This window comes from Mobula birostris, chromosome 2, assembly GCF_030028105.1.
Source record: "Mobula birostris isolate sMobBir1 chromosome 2, sMobBir1.hap1, whole genome shotgun sequence".
Taxonomy (NCBI): Eukaryota; Metazoa; Chordata; class Chondrichthyes; order Myliobatiformes; family Myliobatidae; genus Mobula; species Mobula birostris.
Genome location: NC_092371.1, coordinates 183,945,541 through 183,967,992, shown reverse-complemented (window position 1 = coordinate 183,967,992; position 22,452 = coordinate 183,945,541). Strand labels below are relative to the sequence as shown.

At 42.5% G+C, this 22,452-nt stretch overlaps 2 protein-coding genes across 7 annotated transcripts in view; one reads left to right on the top strand and one right to left on the bottom strand.

Annotated features, from left to right (window-relative positions):
* The window catches only part of trappc12 (trafficking protein particle complex subunit 12), a 162,645-nt gene extending 156,721 nt beyond the window's left edge, over positions 1 to 5,924 (bottom strand). For 2 of the 6 annotated variants that reach the window (XM_072251157.1, XM_072251162.1), the window contains exon 1: positions 5,861 to 5,924. The gene's annotated coding sequence lies outside the window, so the exon portion shown is untranslated. The other 4 variants (XM_072251158.1, XM_072251160.1, XM_072251159.1 and 1 more) reach the window with 3 other exon arrangements.
* Positions 5,925 to 5,943: 19 nt separating this feature from the next.
* The window catches only part of eipr1 (EARP complex and GARP complex interacting protein 1), a 120,113-nt gene continuing 103,604 nt past the window's right edge, over positions 5,944 to 22,452 (top strand). Inside the window, exons 1-2 of the mRNA XM_072251155.1 lie at positions 5,944 to 6,115; positions 19,488 to 19,571. Coding sequence (XP_072107256.1) covers positions 6,074 to 6,115; positions 19,488 to 19,571 — 126 coding nt within the window. The 5' untranslated portion in view covers positions 5,944 to 6,073. The remainder of the gene's footprint in view (positions 6,116 to 19,487; positions 19,572 to 22,452) is intronic.

Here is a 22,452-nt window from a genome sequence, read left to right as displayed (position 1 = left end):
GAGGGGGAGGGATGGAGCCAAGAGCTGGACAGTTGATTGGCAAAAGGGATATGAGAGGATCATGGGACAGGAGGCCTAGGGAGAAAGAAAACGGGGAAGGGGGAAAAAAGTTTAAGATCAGATTTAGCTTTATAAGGGTCATTGTATAATGCCTCCAAATACATTTTTTTTTTAGTGAAGGCAAAATCGATATGGACAAGGTTACACTTACTGAACCACAGAATGAGATCCATACAGGGTGTTGCCATTCAGCCCTTTACAGGCACATGGGCTTTCTGTTAACAGTGAAGCTTATTACCTTCACCAACATCAACTGTCCTTTTTTCTTTTTTGGAAGGCAAAAGTCTGTCCTTATATTTCAGTTCGGCCAAAAATTCCAGAGGTTAGTCACTAACTGAATAAAAATAGTTCTTTGTGTTTTTTTTGCCATTTACTTTGTTTCTGAACTCACACCGTACTAAAGGCAGGTTCATTCTATCAACTGTACTTAGCCCACTGTGATTTTGAACATACTCATATCATTCTACTTTGCATTCTCTAACCCTCCACATTTCCATTCTCCTGCCTGGAACTGTTCTATTTTTAATTTCTGTGACTTCTACAGATGTTCACATACTTCTTCAAGTTCAGGAACTAGAACTGGAGGTGATACTTCGTGTGTCAAAATTCGGGAACGAAAAGGTCATCATACGAGGAACCTTTAATGGCTCTGGGTTGGTACTCGCTGGATGGGGAGATCTCATTGAAACCTTTCCAATGTTAAAAGTTCTAGTCAGAGTAGATGTGAAAAGGACATTTCCCATGATGAGGGAGTCTTCAACAAGAAGGCACAGCCTAAGTTTGGTGGGGTGTCCATTTAAACAGAGATGTGGAGAAACTTCCTTAGTCACAGGGTGGCGAATTTGAGGAACTTGTTAGCACAGGCAGCTGTGTGGGCCAGGTCTTAGAAACATAGAAACAAAGAAAAACTACAGCACAATGCAGGCCCTTCAGCCCACAATGCTGTGCCGAAAATGTCCTTACCTGAGAAATTACCTAGGGTTACCCATAGCCCTCTATTTTTCAAAGCTCCATGTACCTACCCAGGAGCCTCCGAAAAGACCCTATTGTATCCACCTCCACCACCATCCCGGCAGCCCATTCCACTCACTGCGTAAACAAATTACCCCTGACATCTCCTCTGCACCACTTCTAAGCACTTTAAAACCATGAACTCTTCTGCTAGCCAATTCAGCCCTGAGGAAAAGCCTCTGACTATCCACACAATCAATACCTCTCATCATCTTATACAGCTCTATCAGGTCACCTCTCATCCTCTGTTGCTCCAAGGAGGAAAGGCCAAGTTCATGCAACCTGTTCTCAGAAGGCATTTTTCCCAATCCAGGCAACATCCTTGTAAATCTCCTCCGCACCCTTTCTATAGTTTCTACATCCTTCCTGTAGTGAAGTGACCAGAACTGAGCACAGCAAGTGGGGTCTGACCAGGGTCCAATATAACTGTAACATTACTTCTTGGCTCCTAAACTCAATCCCATGGTTGATGAAGGCCAATGCACCGTATGCCTTCTTAACCACATTTGGTATGCCTTCTTGCCTTCCAACCTGCCATAGTGTCCTATGGACTCAGACCCCAAGATCTCTCTGATCCTCCACACTGCCAAGAGTCTTACCGTTAATGCTATATTCTGCCATCATATTTGACCTACCAAAATACCTGGGATGAACTCCATCTGCCACTTCTCAGCCCAGTTTTGCATCCTATCACTGTCCTGCTGTAACCTCTGACAGCCTTCCACACTATCCACAACACCTCCAACCTTTGTGTCATCAGCAAACACACAAACCCATCCCTCCACTTCCTCATCCAGGTCATTTATAAAAATCACAAAGAGTAAGGGTCCCAGAACACATCCCTGAGGCACACCACTGGTCACCGACCTCCATGCAGAATATGACCCATTTACAACCACCCTCTGCCTTTTGTGGGCAAGCCAGTTCTGGATCCACAAAGCAAGGTCCCCTTGGATCCCATGCCTCCTTACTTTCTCAATACGTCTTGCATTGGGGTACCTTATCAAATGCCTTGCTGAAATCCGTATAGACTACATCTACTGCTCTACCTTCATCAACGTGTTTAGTCACAATTGCGTAAGGCACAACCTGCCTTTGACAAAGCCATGCTGACTATTTCTAATCATATTATATTTCTCCAAATGTTCATAAATCCTGCCTCTCAGGATCTTCTCCTCCATCAACTTACCAACCACTGATGTAATACTCACTGGTCTATAATTTCCTGGGCTATCTCCACTCCCTTTCTTGAATAAGGGAAAACATCTGCAACCCTCCAATCCTCTAGAACCTTCCCCGTCCCCATTGATGATGCAAAGATCATTGCTAGAGGCTCCCTCGCCTCCCACAGTAGCCTGGGATACATGTCGTCCGGTCCCAGAGACTTATCCAACTTGATGCTTTCCAAAACCTCCAGCACACCCTCTTTCTTAATGTCTATACGTTCAAGCTTTTCAATCCACTGTAAGTCATCCCTATAATTGCCAAGATTCTTTTCCGTAGTGAATACTGAAGCAAAGTATTCATTAAGTATCTCCTCCAGTTCCATACACACTTTTCCACTGTAATATTTGATTAATCCCATTCCCTCATATCTTATCCTCTTGCCCTTTACCTACTTGTAGAACGCCTTGGGGTTTTCTTTAATTCTCCTCGCCAAGGCCTTCTCATTGCCCCTTTGGCTCTCCTAATCTAATTCTTAAGCTCCTTCCTGCTAGCCTTATAATTTTCTAGATTTCTGTCATTACCTAGTATTTTGATCCTTTCGTAAGCTTTTCTTTTCTTCATGACTAGATTTACAACAGCCTTTGTACACCACAGTTCTTGTACCCTACCATTATTTCCCTCTCATTGGAATGTACCTATACAGAATGCCACGCAAATATCCCCTGAACATTTGCCACATTTCTGCCATACCTTTCCCTAAGAACATCTGTTCCCAATTTATGTTTCCAACTTCCTCCCTGATAGCTTCATATTTCCCCTTACTCCAATTAAATGCTTTCCTAACTTGTTAGTTCCTGTCTCGCTCCAATGCTATGTTACAGGAGATAGAATTGTGATCATTCTCTCCAAAATGCTCTCCCACTGAGAGACCTGACAAATGACCAGGTTCATTTCCCAATACCAGATCAAGTACAGCCTCTTCCCTTGTAGGCTTAGCTACATATTGTGTCAAGAAACCTTCCTGAGCACACCTAAAAAACTCCACCCCATCTAAACCCCTCACTCTAGGGATATGCCAATCAATATTTGGGAAATTAAAATCTCCCACGACAACTCTGTTATTATTACACCTTTCCAGAATCTGCCTTCTTATCAGCACCTCGATGTCCCTGTTACTATAGGGTGGTCTATAAAAAACACACAGTTGAGTTATTGACCCCCTCCTGTTTCTAACTTCCACTCACAGAGACTTAGTAAACAATCCCTCCATGACTTCCACCTTTTCTGTAGCTGTGACACTATCTCAAATCAAGAGTGCCACACGCCCACCTCTTTTGCCTCCCTCCCTGTCCTTTCTGCAGACACCTAAAGCCGGCACTCGAAGTAACCATTCCTGCCCCCGAGTCATCCAAGTCTCTGTAATGGTCACAACATCAAAGCTCCAAGTACTGATCCACGCTCAAAGCTCATCTGCTTTGGGTGTATTTAAGGCTGAGATTGATAAGTTTTTGATTGGACACAGCATCAAAGGTTATGGGGAGAAGGCTGGGGAGTGAGGCTAAGGAGGGGAAAATAAATCAGACATAATTAAATGGTGGAGCAGACACAATGAGCCAAAGGCCTAATTCTGCTCCAAGGCCTTTCGGTCTTAATTTTTAAAGTTTATTTCAATTTCCTTCTTCCGTACTGAATACATAGGGTCCTGTATCATAAGGTCCTTTATCTTTGGAAATATGCTTTCTCAACCAGCCCTAATACTTAGAAAAAGATTTATGCACATATACCACAGCTACACCCACATCTCTCAATTCCTTTCCTCTTGCAGAACTATCTACTTCAACATGCTGTTTGCCTGGACTTTTGATGTTGTGTTTTATATTGTTTTTCCTCTAATTTTTTTGTCTGGGGAAGGGGTCAATGTTTTTCTTTGAACTGGCTCCATGGTTTTCTTTGTTTCATGGCTGTCTGAAGAAAGATGAATCTTAGCACTGCATACATACTTTGATAATAAATGTACTCTGAATCTTTGAATCATTCATGCTACACTTTACTAAACACCGCTTATGACCCTTGAGAACTCTTTGCCCCAGATAATGTCACAATTCTTATTTTTGTTGCTATGCTATTTCCTACCCATACTTCCACTACTCCTCTAATTGATTTAGGCTTTTAGCCATGCTGCCAAGTCCACTACATTGCGCTTTAAGAAATAGCTCTTAGAAGTTCACGGTAACCACATAGCCCTCAAAAGAAAACCCCCATCTGCTTACTTGAACAAGAAGGGTCTTTGACCTGTACATGCTAATTCTGCTATCCACAGATACTGGTTAATCACCTGGACATTTGCATTGTTTTCTTTCTTACCTAAACATGAATTACCTTTTCCATATTTATGCAGGCTCCCTTTAATTAGTCCATACTTGCACAAACGACTGTTAATTTTGTTTTGGAGTATTGTTCGATACCCAATTCAAAAATTTAACTGGCCTGAAGTTGCCATTGAAGAAATCCAAGAACTCACAACTGAAGTTAAGGACTAAACCCTAGCCACATAATTGATGTACTCTATACGAGGACTGAAATAGTAGAAACATAGAAAATAGGTGCAGGAGTAGGCCATTTGGCCCTTTGAGCCTGCACTGCCATTCAGTATGATCATGGCTGATCATCCAACTCAGAACCCTGTACCTGCCTTCTCTCCATACCCCCGATCCCTTTAGCCACAAGGGCCATATCTAACTCCCTCAAGTAGGTCATGATCCTTTAAACTTTCTATCATTGTCTCATACATGTCTCTCTAAAATCTTATTTGGGTCACCTCATAGTCTGTCAAATTCAAGATCTATATTCAGCGATTTCTTGAATGGGGTGGGGCAGGGTTGGCTGGAGAGGAAAGTAAGAAGTGAAGAATATGGATATTAGAATACTGAAACACTCACAAAATGTTGGAGAAAATCAGCAGGCCAGGTAGCATACATGGAAAAAGGGTAATGTCGACTGTACTCTTTTCCATAGATGCTGCCTGGCCTGCTGGGTTCTTCCAGCATTTTGTGTGTGTTGCTCGGATTTCCAGCATCTCCAGATTTTCTCTTGTTTGTGATTAGAACACAGAAACCAAAAGCCGGATTTGTATTTATAGTCTTCAGGTGGTCGCGAAGTGGTTGAGAAACAATAACTCTTATGCCGCAAAAAATACGCAATTTACACAACAAGATCCCACGATAAAAGCAGTCTGATAATAACAAGATATTGTGGGGTTCACTTGGGTCAGGTCAGCAGAACAATTCCTCCCCTATAAACCTGTCACGAGATCTCTATTCACCAGAAAGACAGGGACCTGTCTCAGCTGCAAGACGGCATCTCCACCGCCACATCACACCCTCTGCACTGCAACCAGCGATCGCATACCTGCAGTACACAACGACTAATAACGGAGCGGCCGTCAACCCCGTCCAGGAGGGAAGGCCCTGCTTTTCGGTTCTCGGTGCAAGGCAACAGCAAACACGGCTGCCCAAGCGCTGAGTAATTACAGCCTCGCCTCCTGCCCTGTGCCCTCGCCGATGAGGTGCTCACAAGGCCAACTGACCTTTCGCACCTTAGCTTCGCACTCCCACTTCCTCACCTTCGTCTCTCCAACAGGTCCCCTCCCGCTATCACCGGCTTGCGCTTTGCGCCTGCGCCGTTCACACCGGAAATGTACGGACGGCAAGTCACAGGGTCACTTTCGCGAACTGTCAGAGTCGAAGGATCTGAGTGTTTTCAGCGTGTGTTGTTTGTCGTTTTGTTTCCTCCCTCTCTTTTGCATACTCACCAACGTTTATATGAGATAGGGAAAATGGAAGACGACGCACCTGTTATTTATGGGCTTGAATTTCAGGTAGGGGAATTGAAACATGTTAAGGTGGATCTTTGTGGGAGAGGCCGGCGTTGGCATTTTGGGGTAAAGGTGCCGAGTGCAACCTGTTGTGCTGCCTGTGCCATGCAGGTGACTACTAGATTTTATTGGCTGTAAACCTCTTTTTTTAAGACAAGGACTTGAACGGAAGTGATAAGTGCACGTCTTTTAACAAATCCAACCCACTTCAGCGGTGCATGTAATCTGCAGTCGGAGTTGTTGTTTCTCCAATGGGGTATTAAACTAAGGCTCGGTCTGTTGAGTAGGTGTACTGATCCATGAGAAAAGGAGTTTCCACCAATAATTATCCCTCAGCCAAACAAATAAGTTACTTTATCGTTTGTGGGAGATATTTCTGGCCAAATTGACGGCGATGGTGGAAATACTTCATTGGCTATAAAGTGGTTTGCAGTAACATGCGAGTTGCTATATAAATGTAAATTATTAAGCCTAGTGCTTAGGACCTGTCCATAACCGGTGTGAGTCACCAATGAAGAAGAGACGAGACATATCAAGATAATTTTAAAAACAAAATACATGCACACTAATCAAAAAAGTGAAATCTTAAAGAGGGAGGTGAGGGAGCTAGAATGAAAGATGATGAGGTCTAGCATACATTTCCTTAAGTCCAAGCCACAGCTGTCAATTTTTCTCACTATATCCCTTTCCCATTTCTGGAAATGCATTGGTTTTCCTCTTCAACCCTATTTGTCCAAAAATACAGCTCACAAACACGGTGTATAAAGGGAATTTGTACAGGATAAGATTTGTCAGTGTCTCTTGGATAGTATCCTCAAATCATGGGGATCCAAGCATAGATGGGATAATTTTTATGCCAATGATAGCTTTGTCAATGATTAGTGCAGGATCACTATCAACTAATTCAAAAGCATGAATTAGAAATTCTGCACTGTACGAATGCTTCTCTTTCCTGAAAATTAATCTACTTTCAATTCACGTTGCTTTCCCTTTTATTCCATGAGCTTCAATTTTCATGACCAGGCAGCTTATTCGAATGACTGAATAACCAAAGAACTGATTGTGGACTTTAGGAAGGGGAGTCAGTGGTAGAAAGGGTGAACAGATTCCAGTTCCTGCTTATCAATCTCTCAGAGGATCTACTCTGGACCCAACACACTATTGTAGTCAGGAAGAATACATGCCAGCGGCTATACTTTGTTAGGAGTTTGAGGAGATTTGGTATGTCTCCAAAGACCTTTACAAAGTTCTATATATGTATGGTGGAGAGCACTTTGGCTGGTTGCATGACAGCCTGGGATGGAGCCTTCAACGCTCAGAATTGCAATAGAATGGAGAAGGTTATGAATTCAGCCAACTCCCTCATGAGCACAAACCTTTCCACCATTGTGTGTGCTCAATAAGGTAGCATCCATCATTAAAGACAGTCATCCATCTGGGATATGCCCTGCTCTTGTCATTACCATCAAGGAGAGGTACAGGAGCCTTGGGAGCCATACTGAATGATTCAGGAACAGCTTCATCCTCTCTGCCATCAGAATTCTGAGTGGTCAATGAACACTGCTTCATTATTCCTTTTTTAGCACTATTTATTTCTGTAATTCATAGATTATTATGTCTTTGCACTGCACTGCTGCTGTAAAACACATTTTACTTCATATGTCAGTGATTATAAATCTGAAACTCTTTAACATCACATCACCTACATTTTCCTCATTGGCCCTTTCTGTTACATCAACAGAATTCTGTTTTCAAGTGAGTCAGATGTGATTTCTTCCAACAAATCCATGCTGACCTTGCCTTATCAATGCTAACCTATCCAAATGATGGTATTTCGAAAAGTTTCTCCATCATTGACATTAAATTGGACTGTCGTCATGTAGATTGGTGGTCTGTCTTGTAGATTGTAATTATGAAGTGCTTTGACTGACTAGTAATGGATCATATAAAATCCCACCTTTCAGTTACATCGGACCCTTTCCAGTTCACATACTACTCAAACTGGTAAATTGATGCTGCTGTAGCCTCAGTTCTCCACTCTGTCCTGTCCCACCTAGAAAATGATGCCTCATATGTGGGGTTGTTGTTCATCAACTTCAGCTCGACATTTATGGTCGTCCCTCAGATGCTGATGGGTAAACTGTCCTCACTGGGACTTAACACCCCTCCTTGTAACTGGGTCTTGTACTTCTTGATGGAAAGACCCCAGTCAGTCCAAGTTGGCAGCAACATGTCAAGCTCCGTCATGCTCAGCCCACATCATCAAGTTTGCAGATGATACAACATTGGCTGGCCTTATCAGTGACATTGATCAGTTGGCATACAGAGAGGTCGTAGAGAAGCTTGTTAAATGGTGTGAGAACAGCAACCTGAGTCTCAATGGGGACAAGACAAAAGACTGTGGACTTCAGAAAGGCACAAGTCGACCACTCTCCATTGCACATCCATGGCTCTGCCGTGGAGAGAGTGAAGAGTACAAAACGGATGATCTAACTTGGACTTGCAACACATTCACCTTTGTCAGGAAGGAACAATGGCGTCCACACTTTCTGGGAAGATTGAGCCATGCAAGGCTCCCCACCCCCATTCTAACACCATTCTTCAGGAGCACCACTGAAGATGTCCTGTCTGACTGTATCATTGTGTGGTACGGAAGCTGAAAGGTACTGGACCTCTGGACCCAACAGAGGATAGTAAAAACCACCTTGAGGATCAGCGGGGTCTCAAGAGGTTCAATTTCAACAGGTTCAATTTAATGTCAGAGAAATGTATACAATATGCATACTGAAATTCTTTTCCTTCGCAAACATCCACGAAAACAGAGGGGTGCCCAAAGAAACAGAGCTGTTTCCGAAGATGCAAGCAAAGGGGCTACTGTTAGGCGCCATCATTCTGAGCTCCACCCTCCACCAATTCCGAGTGAGCTGGTCTCACTCCCTTTTGTGATATTTATCAGGAACATTGTATACAAAGGGCCTGATGCATTGTTGAGGATCTCTACCAGCCATCCCACATTCTCTGACCAACTACTGTCAGGAAGGAGGTACTGGTACTGGATAACAGCTTCAACTCTCAGGCTGCTAAACTAATGAATACCCTGCCACCATCGAGGTCTTGTCACTAGGACAGCGAGCTGTTTACTGTTTACCTGTGCTGTGCACTAAATGCACTTTGAATTATATTTTATTAACTTATTTCTGGTAATAATTTGTCTTGTGTGCTGCATGTGATATGTGTTTCGTGGGCACCTCGTGGTCCAGAGGAGCATTGTTTCGTTTTGTTGTATATATGTTATCAGATGTCAATAAACTTGAAAATTGTATTTTTACTTGAGTTGATGGGCTTATGTCAATTCCTTTTTTTGAACAAGGTTGCAACAGCTGCAGCCCTCCATTCCTTAGTACTAACCCAGATTCATAGAGATTTATAAGATTAAGATCAATAGCTCTGTAGTTTCTATCATTTGTCAGCATCATAGGTTGCATTGCATCAGGTTGAAGTGACCTATCAGCTGAAAGTACAGTTATCTTTTCTGGTAAATGAGAATCTAAAAACTTAGTGATGATGGATATCTGAAATAAGGGGACATGTTGGAAACACTCTGCAGGTCAGGCAGCATCTGTGGAAGAGAATCAATTGACATTTCAGATTGACAATGCTTTGTCAGCTCTTTTGAAAATTTCTCTTTATCAGTTTTTGACCAGTACAGCACCGCAGCTACATCTTTGCTCAAACTCCAGCAACATTTTCTTCCTTAAGATCGATTGATGTCAAGTGTTCATTTGGTACCTCAGCTATGAACTGAGCTGCTTATTTGACCCTCAATTTTCTTACTGCCTGTTTACTGATGAGGGCTACTACCTTAATCCCATCTGTTTGTTTTAAACCAATGGTAAACCAGTCCAGGGTCATTAAAGACATGTCATTCTGTTGGAAGATTGATCGTGGTGTAATAGTATCTCTATGAAAGAAATTGTACATTTATTGACATTTTGAGGAGTGACTGAATGACTTTACTCTCGCAACAATTGGAACGTTAACTTTAATGTAGGCTTTTGCAGTATGAATCCAGACTTGGTGGAGCCAAGGTTGCTGATTTTCTACAGATTTTTGAAGTCTAGTTCACTAGGTCACAGGGATTCAAAGAAAATCAACTGAGTACAAGAAGGGCCAGAGTAGCCTCTACTTCCTGAGAAGACTGAGGTCCTTTGGAGTATAGAACATAGAATAGTACAGCACAGTACAGGCCCTTCGGCCCACAATGTTGTGCTGACCGTCAAACCCTGCATCCCATATAAGCCCCCACCTTAGATTCCTCCGTATACCTGTCTAGTAGTCTCTTAAACTTAACTAGTGTATCTGCCTCCACCACTGACTCAGGCAGTGCATTCCACGCACCAACCACTCTCTGAGTAAAAAACCTTCCTCTAATATCCTCCTTGAACTTCCCACCCCTTACTTTAAAGCCATGTCCTCTTGTATTGAGCAGTGGTGCCCTGGGGAAGAGGCACTGGCTATCCACTCTATCTATTCCTCTTATTATCTTGTACACCTCTATCATATCTCCTCTCATCCTCCTTCTCTTCAAAGAGTAAAGCCCTAGCTCCCTTAATCTCTATTCATAATGCATACTTTCTAAACCAGGCAGCATCCTGGTAAATCTCCTCTGTACCCTTTCCAATACTTCCACATCCTTCCTATAGTGAGGTGACCAGAACTGGACACAGTACTCCAAGTGTGGCCTAATCAGAGTTTTATAGAGCTGCATCATTACATCGCGACTCTTAAACTCTATCCCTCAACTTATGAAAGCTAACACCCCATAAGCTTTCTTAACTACCCTATCCACCTGTGAGGCAACTTTCAGGGATCTGTGGACATGTACCCCGAGATCCCTCTGCTCCTCCACACTACCAAGTATCCTGCCATTTACTTTGTACTCTGCCTTGGAGTTTGTCCTTCCAAAGTGTACCACCTCACACTTCTCTGGGTTGAACTCCATCTGCCACTTCTCAGCCCACTTCTGCATCCTATCAATGTCTCTCTGCAATCTTTGACAATCCTCTACACTATCTACAACATCACCAACCTTTGTGTCCTCTACAAACTTGCCAACCCACCCTTCTACCCCCACATCCAGGTCATTAATAAAAATCACGAAAAGTAGAGGTCCCAGAACAGATCCTTGTGGGACACCACTAGTCACAATCCTCCAATCTGAATGTACTCCCTCCACCACCACCCTCTGCCTTCTGCAGGCAAGCCAATTCTGAATCTCCTTGGCCAAACTTCCCTGGATCCCATGCCTTCTAACTTTCTGAATAAGCCTACCGTGTGGAACCTTGTCACATGCCTTACTGAAATCCATATAGATCACATCCACTGCACTACCCTCATCTATATGCCTGGTCACCTCCTCAAAGAACTCTTATCAGGCTTGTTAGACACGATCTGCCCTTCACAAAGCCATGCTGATTGTCCCTGATCAGACCATGATTCTCTAAATGCCTATAGATCCTATCTCTAAGAATCTTTTCCAACAGTTTTTCCACCACAGACGTAAGGCTCACTGGTCTATAATTACCTGGACTATCCCTACTACCTTTTTTGAACAAGGGAACAACATTCACCTCCTTCCAGTCCTCCGGTACCATTCCCGTGGACAACGAGGACATAAAGATCCTAGCCAGAGGCTCAGCAATCTCTTCTCTCGCCTCATGGAGCAGCCTGGGGAATATTCCATCAGGCCCCAGGGACTTATCTGTCCTAATGTATTTTAACAACTCCAACACCTCCTCTCCCTTAATATCAACATGCTCCAGAACATCAACCTCACTCATATTGTCCTCACCATCATCAAGTTCCCTCTCATTGGTGAATACCGAAGAGAAGTATTCATTGAGGACCTCGCTCACTTCCACACCCTCCAGGCACATCTTCCCACCTTTATCTCTAATCGGTCCTACCTTCACTCTTGTAATCCTTTTTTTCTTCACATAACTGAAGAATGCCTTGGGGTTTTCCTTTACTCTACTCGCCAAGGCCTTCTCATGCCCCCTTCTTGCTCTTCTCAGCCCCTTCTTAAGCTCCTTTCTTGCTTCCCTATATTCCTCAATAGACCCATCTGATCCTTGCTTCCTAAACCTCATGTATGCTGCCTTCTTCCACCTGACTAGATTTCCCACCTCACTTGTCACCCATGGTTCCTTCACCCTACCATTCTTTATCTTCCTCACCGGGACAAATTTATCCCTTACATCCCGCAAGAGATCTCTAAACATCGACCACATGTCCATAGTACATTTCTCTGCAAAAACATCATCCCAATTCACACCCGCAAGTTCTAGCCTTATAGCCTCATAATTTGCCTTTCCCCAATTAAAAATTTTCCTGTCCTCTTTGATTCTATCCTTTTCCATGATAATTATAAAGGCCAGGGAGCAGTGGTCACTGTCCTCCAGATGCTCACCCACTGAGAGATCTGTGACCTGACCCGGTTCAATATATATTAATGACTTGGATGAGGGAATTAAATGCAGCATCTCCAAGTTTGCGGATGACACGAAGCTGGGTGGCAGTGTTAGCTGTGAGGAGGATGTTAAGAGGATGCAGGGTGACTTGGATAGGTTGGGTGAGTGGGCAAATTCATGGCAGATGCAATTTAATGTGGATAAATGTGAAGTTATCCACTTTGGTGGCAAAAATAGGAAAACAGATTATTATCTGAATGGTGGCCGATTAGGAAAAGGGGAGGTGCAACGTGACCTGGGTGTCATTATACACCAGTCATTGAAAGTGGGCATGTAGGTACAGCAGGCGGTGAAAAAGGCGAATGGTATGCTGGCATTTATAGCGAGAGGATTTGAGTACAGGAGCAGGGAGGTACTACTGCAGTTGTACAAGGCCTTGGTGAGACCGCACCTGGAGTATTGTGTGCAGTTTTGGTCCCCTAATCTGAGGAAAGACATCCTTGCCATAGAGGGAGTACAGAGAAGGTTCACCAGATTGATTCCTGGGATGGCAGGACTTTCATATGAAGAAAGAATGGATGAACTGGGCTTGTACTCGTTGGAATTTAGAAGATTGAGGGGGGATCTGATTGAAACGTATAAGATCCTAAAGGGATTGGACAGGCTAGATGCAGGAAGATCGTTCCCGATGTTGGGGAAGTCCAGAACGAGGGGTCACAGTTTGAGGATAGAGGGGAAGCCTTTTAGGACCGAGATTAGGAAAAACTTCTTCACACAGAGAGTGGTGAATCTGTGGAATTCTCTGCCACAGGAAACAGTTGAGGCCAGTTCATTGGCTATATTTAAGAGGGAGTTAGATATGGCCCTTGTGGCTACGGGGGTCAGGGGGTATGGAGGGAAGGCTGGGGCGGTGTTCTGAGTTGGATGATCAGCCATGATCATAATAAATGGCGGTGCAGGCTCGAAGGGCCGAATGGCCTACTCCTGCACCTATTTTCTATGTTTCTATGTTTCTATTACCTAATACTAGATCTAGTATGGCATTCCCCCTAGACGGCCTGTCCACATACTGTGACAGGAATCCATCCCGGACATACTTAACAAACTCTGCCCCATCTAAACCCTTGGAACTAATCAGGTGCCAATCAATATTAGGGAAGTTAATGTCACCCATGATAACGACCCTGTTATTTTTGCACCTTTCCAAAATCTGCCTCCCAATCTGCTCCTCTGTATCTCTGCTGCTATCAGGGGGTCTATAGAATACCCCCAGTAGAGTAACTGCTCCCTTCTTGTTCCTGACTTCCACCCATATTGACTCAAAAGAGGATCCTGCTACATTACCCACCCTTTCTGTAGCTGTAATAGTATCCCTGCCCAGTAATGCCACCCCTCCTCCCCTTTTTCTGCCCTCTCTATCCCTTTTAAAGCACTGAAATCCAGGAATATTGAGAATCCATTCCTGCCCTGGTGCCAGCCAAGTCCCTGTAATGGCCACTACATCATAATTCCATGTATGTATCCAAGCTCTCAGTTCATCACCTTTGTTCCTGATGCTTCTTGCATTGAGGTACACACATTTCAGCCCTTCTACCTTACTGTCTTTATTCTGCTTCTCTTTCCTCAAAGCCTCTCTGTATGTTAGATCTGGCTTTCCTCCATGCACTTCTTTCACTGCTCTATCGCTCTGGGTCCCATCCCCCTCGCAAATTAGTTTAAACCCTCCCGAACCATGCTAGCAAACCTACCTGCAAGGATATTGCTCCCCCTCGTGTTCAGGTGCAACCCATCCAATCTGTACAGGTCCCACCTTCTCCAGAAGAGATCCCAATGATCTAAAAATCTAAAACCCTGCTCCCTGCACCAACTCCTCAGCCACGCATTGAACTGCCATCTCCTCCAATTCTTACCATCATTGTCACGTAGCACTGGCAGCAATCCTGAGAACGTCACCCTTGAGGTCCTGTTCTTCAGCTTTCTGCCTAATTCCCGAAACTCACACTTCAGGACCTCATCCCTCTTCCTGCCTATGTCGTTGGTCCCAACATGTATCACTACTTCTGGTTGCTTTCCCTCTCGTACCAGGATGTCGTGCACCGGGTCAGAGACATCCCAGACCCTGGCACCCGGGAGGCAACAAACCATGCGGGTGTCCTTCTCATGTCCACAACATCTCCTCTCTGCTCCCCTGACTATAGAGTCTCCAATGACAACAGTTCTCCTCTTCTCCGTCCCACCCTTCTGCACCACAGGGTCAGACTCAGTGCTGGAGGCCCTGCCACCGTGGTTCACACCTGGTCGGTCATCCCCACCAACAGTATCCAGGATGGTAAACTTATTATACAGGGGAATGGCTACAGGGGTGCTCTGCACTACCTGTCTGCTCACCTTCGCTTTCCCCCCTCTGACTGTCACCCAACGACCTGCTTCCGACAGCCTAGGTGTGACTACCTCCCTGTAGCTCTCATCTATGACTGCCTCATTCTCCCTTATGAGTCGAAGGTCATCCAGCTGCTGCTCCAGATTCCTTACACGGTCTTCCAGATCACCCAGCCGTATGCACTTCTGGCAGATGTGACTCTGCGGGAGAGGGGAGTTCCCCCAAGACTGGCAGGCCTCTCCTTCACCTTTCTGCCAGGCTGTTGTTGCCAGTACAATCTTTTATGCGGTGATGTGCTGGGGCAATGGCATGAACATAAGTGATGCCAACAACCTCAATAAACTGATTAGAAAGGCTGGTTCTGTTATTAGGAGTCAAACTGGACACATTGGAGGCTGTGGTAAAACAAAGGACCCTACGGAAAATCCTGGCAGTTCTGGACAATGTTTCTCACCCTCTGCGTGCTAACTTGGCTGAACAGAGGAGCACTTTTAGTAATAGACTAAGACAACTGTGGTGCTCCCAAGAGCGCTATATGGGGCTATTCTTACCCTTTACCATTAGATTCTATAATGAGTCAACCTGCAGCTGGGGAAGTGATGACCCCCTCCTGTTAGACTGTGTGTGGTAACTTATTTTTTGTTCTTTCTTATTTCTCTTCTAATATTGAATTGAATTGACTTTATTACTTAACGTCTCCGTCTAAATGTGCAATGTGCAATTTATAGTAATTTGTAATAAATAGTATGTACACAAGGACAGTCAATATAACACAGAAATACAATTGTATCAGAGTGAATTAATCAGTCTGATGGCCTGTTGGAAGAAGCTGTCCCGGAGTCTGTTAGTTCTGGCTTTTATGCTGCAGCTGCAGTACCATTTCCCAGATGGTAGCAGCTGGAACAGCTTGTGGTTGGGGTGACTCAGGTCTCCAGTGATCCTTCTGGCCCTTTTTACGCACCTGTCTCTGTAAATGTCTGAATAGTGGGAAGTTCACATCGCTGGGCTGTCCTGTACACACCACTCTCGGCAGACACCTGGGATTAAGGAAAGTACATTTCCCATACCAGGCAGTGATGCAGCCAGTCAGGGTGCTCTCAATTGTGCCCCTGTAGAAAGTCCTTAGGATTTGGGGACCATACCAAACTTCTTCAACTGTCTGAGGTGAAAGAGGCGCTGCTGTGCTTTTTTCACACAGCCGGTAGGTACAGACTACGTGAGATCCTCAGTGATGTGTATGTCAAGGAACTTGAAGCTGTTCACCCTCTCAACCCCAGATCCATTTATGTCAATAGGGGTTAGCCTGTCTCCATTTCTCCTGTAGTCCACAACCATTTCCTTTGTTTTTGTGACATTGAGGGAAAGGTTGTTTTCTTGACACCACTGTGTCAGGGTGATGACTTCTTCTCTGCAGGCTGCCTCGTTTTTATTTGAGATTAAGCCAATCAATGTAGTATTGTCAGCACATTGAATTAGCAGATTGGAGCTGTGGGTGGCAACACAGACATGGGTATACAGAAAGTAAAGGAGGGGGCTTAAGACGCAACCCTGAGGGGCACCTGTGTTGAGGATCAGTGGGGTAGAGGTGAGGGAGCCCACTCTTACCACCTGCTGGTGATCTGACAAGAAGGCCAGGATCCAGCTGCGCAAGGCAGGGTGAAGGCCGAGGTCTCTGAGCTTCTTGTCAACCCTGGAGGGAATTATGGTGTTGAATGCTGAACTGTAGTCCAAGAACAGCATTCTCACATAAGCATCCTCCTTCTCCAGATGTGTAAGAATGGTATGCAGAGCTGTGGCTATTGCGTCATCTATCGATCGGTTCTATAATATTTGTATGTCTGTGCACTTGTAATGCTCCTGAGACACTGTAATTTTCTTTGGGATCATTAAAGTATGTATCTATCTATCTAAAACAGGCAGTTAACCTTTGACAGATGTATGTCAGCTCCTCCTACAATTCTTTTAGCTGTGTTTTGTATTAATTTTGGTCAGTTTGTGTATGTAGATTTTTACACCTTCCTGGTTCTGATAATATCGTTAATTTGCTGCAATTTTGTTTTCATCTCTTGACTTGCGCTTTGTGGTGCTGTAATGGTTTTAGAAACGAGAAGGTATATTATTCCTGCAAAATACCCAGTCTCCGACTGCATTTTTATTGATATGCCTGATCCAGATACGTTTCTCATCCCAGCTTACTCCCATGGTGTTGATGTGAAGCAGTTAACAATGGTAATACCATTGAATGTCAAGGATGGATAGATGGTCATCTGTCGCAGATGGTTAGTTTCTGTGGGATGTGCATTTTACTTTCCCTGTATCAGCACATGAGGGAATGTTATCTGGGCAAAGAAATGATAAAAAGCAGAAGAAAAGTGCCATAAAGCCAGCTATCTCTCAATGTGATTAAGTTTGTTTATCACTGTAGAAATATTTGATATCTGGTATATAGAAGACGTAATGTTCCATTTGAAAACAAATTTACAGAATATTTTACCTTAAATTTGTGAATGGGCTGGATTAAATTGGTTAGAAAATTACAAGCCTACTTGTTCTGAATCATGCCTCTGTGACAGGCTGAATAATTCAACGCTTTTGTCAAACAAGTCCACGTTTTACCTGATAGGCTATCGGAAGCTGATGCTTAAATAATTCCTGGCACAAGGCATTAATGCCCATTTTTTGACTGAATTTTGCCCGAATTTCTCTTGCTTTGTTTGCCTCCATCACAATTTTGAGTGCTTCAAAAGTGATGGGAAATCATGAAGGTTTACAGTTAATTTCAAAACCTTAAGGCACAGCAGAATTATAAAATTAAAACAATTATAAAATAGACCAATTTGTATATTAATTCCTCTATCAGAATACCTCAGTGGACATTTTGTAATTGTTTTATCCATTCTTTATCCATCTCTCAATGCAGTGTTTGGTCCATCAGCATGTAGATTAAATGACCATCCCTTTGCCCCCAGAAATGCTGCTTGACCCACTGTGTTCTTTTGGCTGTTTATTTTTTCTAAATCCAGATTTCAGCATCTACAGTCTCTTGTGTCAAATGTATTTCTTGGTTCCATATTTCCAGCTTTTTACAGTAGCTCAGCTGTGAACAGTTGTTTTGTACAAACCCCATTTCCAGAAAAGTTGGGATATTTTCCAAAATGCAATAAAAACAAAAATCTGTGATATGTTAATTCACGTGAACCTTTATTTAACTGACAAAAGTACAATGAAGAGATTTTCAATAGTTTTACTGACCAACTTAATTGTATTTTGTAAATATACACAAATTTAGAATTTGATGGCTGCAACACACTCAACAAAAGTTGGGACAGAGTTAAAATAAGATTGAAAAGTGCACAGAAAAGTCATGCTACTGTGACAATTACGGCCACCTGGGCTCAGGAGTACTTCGGAAAGCCATTGTCACTCAACACAGTCCGTCACTGCATCCAGAAATGCAACTTGAAACTGTATTACGCAAGGAGGAAGCCATACTCAGCTCTATGCAGAAATGCCGGCGAGTTCTCTGGGCCCGAGCTCATCTCAGATGGACCGAAAGACTGTGGAACTGTGTGCTGTGGTCAGATGAGTCCACATTTCAGCTATTTTTTAGAAAAAACGGGCGTCGAGTTCTCCATGCCAAAGATGAAAACGACCATCCAGATTGTTATCAGCGAAAGGTGCAAAAGCCGGCATCTGTGATGGTATGGGGGTACATCAGTGCCCACGGCATGGGTGAGTTGCATGTATGTGAAGGTACCATTGACTCTGAGGCGTATATTAGGATTTTAGAGAGACATATGTCGCCATCAAGGTGACGTCTCTGCCCGGGACGTCCATGCTTATTTCAGCAGGACAATGCCAGACCACATTCTGCACGGGCTACAACAGCGTGGCTTTGTTGACACAGAATGCGTGTGCTTGACTGGCCTGCTGCCAGTCCAGATCTATCTCCTATTGAAAAGGTATGGCGCATCATGAAGAGGAGAATCAGACGACGGAGACCACGGACTGTTGAGCAGCTGAAGTCTTATATCAAGCAAGAATGGACAAAATTTCCAATTGCGAATCTACTACAATTAGTATCCTCAGTTCCAAAACAATTAAAAAGTGTTGTTAAAAGGAAAGGTGATATAACACAATGGTAAACATGCCTCTGTCCCAACTTTTGTTGAGTGTCTTGCAGCCATCAAATTCTAAATTTGTGTATGTTTACAAAATACAATTAAGTTGGTCAGTAAAACTATTGAAAATCTTTTCTTTGTACTTTTGTCAGTTAAATAAAGGTTCACGTGAATTAACATATCACAGATTTTTGTTTTTATTGCATTTTGGAAAATATCCCAACTTTTCTGGAAATGGGGTTTGTAATTAGGTGTGCCTTTTAGTGCCAAATAGTTTCTTTCTTCTTGATTTGTGGAAATTGTGATTGGGGTAACTTTAAATCCATGATTGGCATATAACAAATACATGAGGTAATGTAATGACAAGACCAAAAAAACAGATCTGTGCAATTTTTATTTTACAGGCACGTGCTTTAGCACCACAGACTGCAGAAACAGATGCAATTAGGTTCTTGGTTGGCACCCAGTCTCTGAAGTATGATAATCAGGTAAATGTCGTTAACATCTTACAGCATAAACTGCAGTATATATATTTAGGAAAAATGATGGAATAATAAACAATCATGATGAAGATTTTTTTCCCAAGTATATATTTTTATAAATATATTTATGAAATGGAATACTAATAAATGTTTATAAAATGTTGTTTATTTATATCATTTATGTAGTTCTAAATTATAATATTTTGAAGTGTTTTATTCATTGTAAAATAATTACATTATGTCAAGGTTGGGTTGCCTGAATACTTCATTCCAAATATTCCAGTAATGAACATTTGCTAAGTTATTACATAGAGCCCAGCCCCTCAGTGTACAGAATGATACCGTATTGTGGACTCACCCCACAGAGCCTTTACAATAGCTGTACCAAGCTTAGTATGTCCCTTAACTGGTGGGTGGTTCTGCACATTTGGTTGCAGCAACTTTTTGACCGACAATTTTTGAGCACATCAAGTTGATTCTTTCTTTGAACTATGATTTTCCAACATCAATGGATGTTTGTCTTGGTATGTGTCCCAAGGTACAACCAATGGAATCTTGTGGTTTGCGTCTTGAAACCCAAAAGCCACTGGGTTTCTCCTTCAGACCTTTCATTTCTTCAGTCAGCTCCATCCACACCGCAGATGGTGTTCAATGTTATTACGATTCTGGCTGTGTTTGAAGGTTTGATAGGCAGGGCCTTTTTTTGCCAGCAGCCAATCGATATTTCTGTACTTGTTTGTGGGTTCTAATGATAAGACATTCTGCCAAATGACTTCTATGTGAACATAATGAGGAGAATTATTTGACATAACAGATATGATAATATTTTGAGAATGAAAATGCTGATTTCAGTGTACAGGTGGGCGAAGGACTGAGTGTGCTGACAACTATCCTGTCATTGAGAAATAGGCAGATTTGGCTGCATAACTCAAATTTTAACATTTTAGATTTAACTGCTGTGAACTGAGTTTGCTGGGCTTTGAAGAATCTAACAGCTAAAGGAAGGCAAGCTTGATGATATCTATTAGCTCAGTGTCTGTAACATTTCATATGGACCAAGGCCTTCACTGTCCCGAACTGTACTCGGACCATCTGAACCATGGGTCTCCCCTCTCCCATGGCACATCCTGCCTTCTGAAAGTTTTATGATCTGTATTTTCAAGATGGCTTTCTCTGAGGATTGGCAAAAGGGGAAAGGGAGCCTTATGACTACTTTGAGAAATAATTGGCCAATGGAAAGCTGTCTTTGGAAAAGCAAAGCAAGGAGCGTCTCATATAAGCCTTCATTGCTTGGCTTTCTTACAATTTAACAAGATTGCCTAGTTCATAGCTTCACTGTTTGGGCCTGGAAAATTTAAGTTGGCTGAACTTAACTGGGGGGAGGAGGACCAAAGTAAATAGTATGGCATTGGGTGTTAGCCAAAGAAATTTGGTCCTGGTGTGCAGTTTGGACTGCTGTTAAGGAATCCCTATTGAAAGTAACTTGTTGAGTGCTTTATGTGAAGTTCATGTTAAATGCATTCTATCAAAAGGCTCATATGTAAACTCACATGAAACAATAAAAAGTAATTTGGCATTTTGACCTGGCACATCAGAAAGGATTCATTTCTTTAGGGAGAAGGAGTGGGTGAAACATTGAAGACAAATATAGTAGGAAATGGTCCTGAAGGTTTATTGTGGTATTTGGCTCAATGTTGGTAAATATTTCTTCTACAAGGATTAATGGTGGTAGGTGGGAGGTGGGGAGAGTGAAACTAAAAAAAAAATTGAAAAATAGGCAATTACAACTTCTTTTTAAGCAGTTTCCTCTACAACTTTATTTTCTTTATATAAATTTAATACTCTTGCATGGTAAGTTCTGAGTGGAGCAGTTAAATGTGAATACAGAATTGTCTATAATTTATTAATAAGAATCTGAAATATGCAAAATTGCATCTGGGTTCCCATAAATTTAAAATAAGTGAGCATATATAATTTAAAAGCTTGTACTTAGCTTCAGAAAGATTGTTTTACTTTGACATTATAAATTCTTAATCTGAAGGCAAGAATAAAAACGAGAGAGTCTGGGTGGATGCTGTTGAATATGCTGGCATCATACTGCCCTTGCCATTGTCTAATAATCTTTGCTGTTTCAATGTCCATAATCAGCTTCAGCTCTGTAATTTCCTTAAGAGTCCATTCTGCTTTATCTTTGGCCTTTTGCTCATTGTGAATTTAATTGCTCAACTTTCAGTGACCATGCTTTCTGCTGCCTTCCCTTCCTAAATTTCTCCACTCTTCTATCTCCATCCCACTAACCCTATATCTTTCTCTTTCTTTATGCTTCTAAAACCTATGTAGTAGTCCAAGTTTTTGATCACCTGTCCTTCCTTATGTTTTTTTTTGTGTGGCTTGGTCTTGAATAATTATTTAATAAAGATGCTTCCTGTGAAGCATCTTGGGTATGTTGGATGCAGTGAAAGAAACACTAAATAAAGTTGCTGTAATTCAAGTTTTTGCATCAAGAAATAATGTAGTTAATATCCAGTGCAGTAGTTTTTCAATGTAGAAAAATACAAAAATAAATTCAGTCCTTTGTCTGATAATTAATTGAGGACATCTTTATTCTTTAATATTGTTCTACAATGACATCTGGAGAAAGATTATGTCATAAAAAACTTTTTTTAGAGTAACTCACATAAGTGCTAGAGGAACTATGCAGATCAGGCAACATCTATAGAGAGGAATGAACAGTCACCATTTCAGACAGACCCTTCATCAAGTCACCAGGACAGATAAATTTCTAGCACCTACAGAATCTCTTGTGTTAGCCCTTCTATTGCTGCCTCTGTTTTCTCTACATAAACCATTTATTCTTCTATTGTCCTGTGTTGAGTTTAAGTGAATT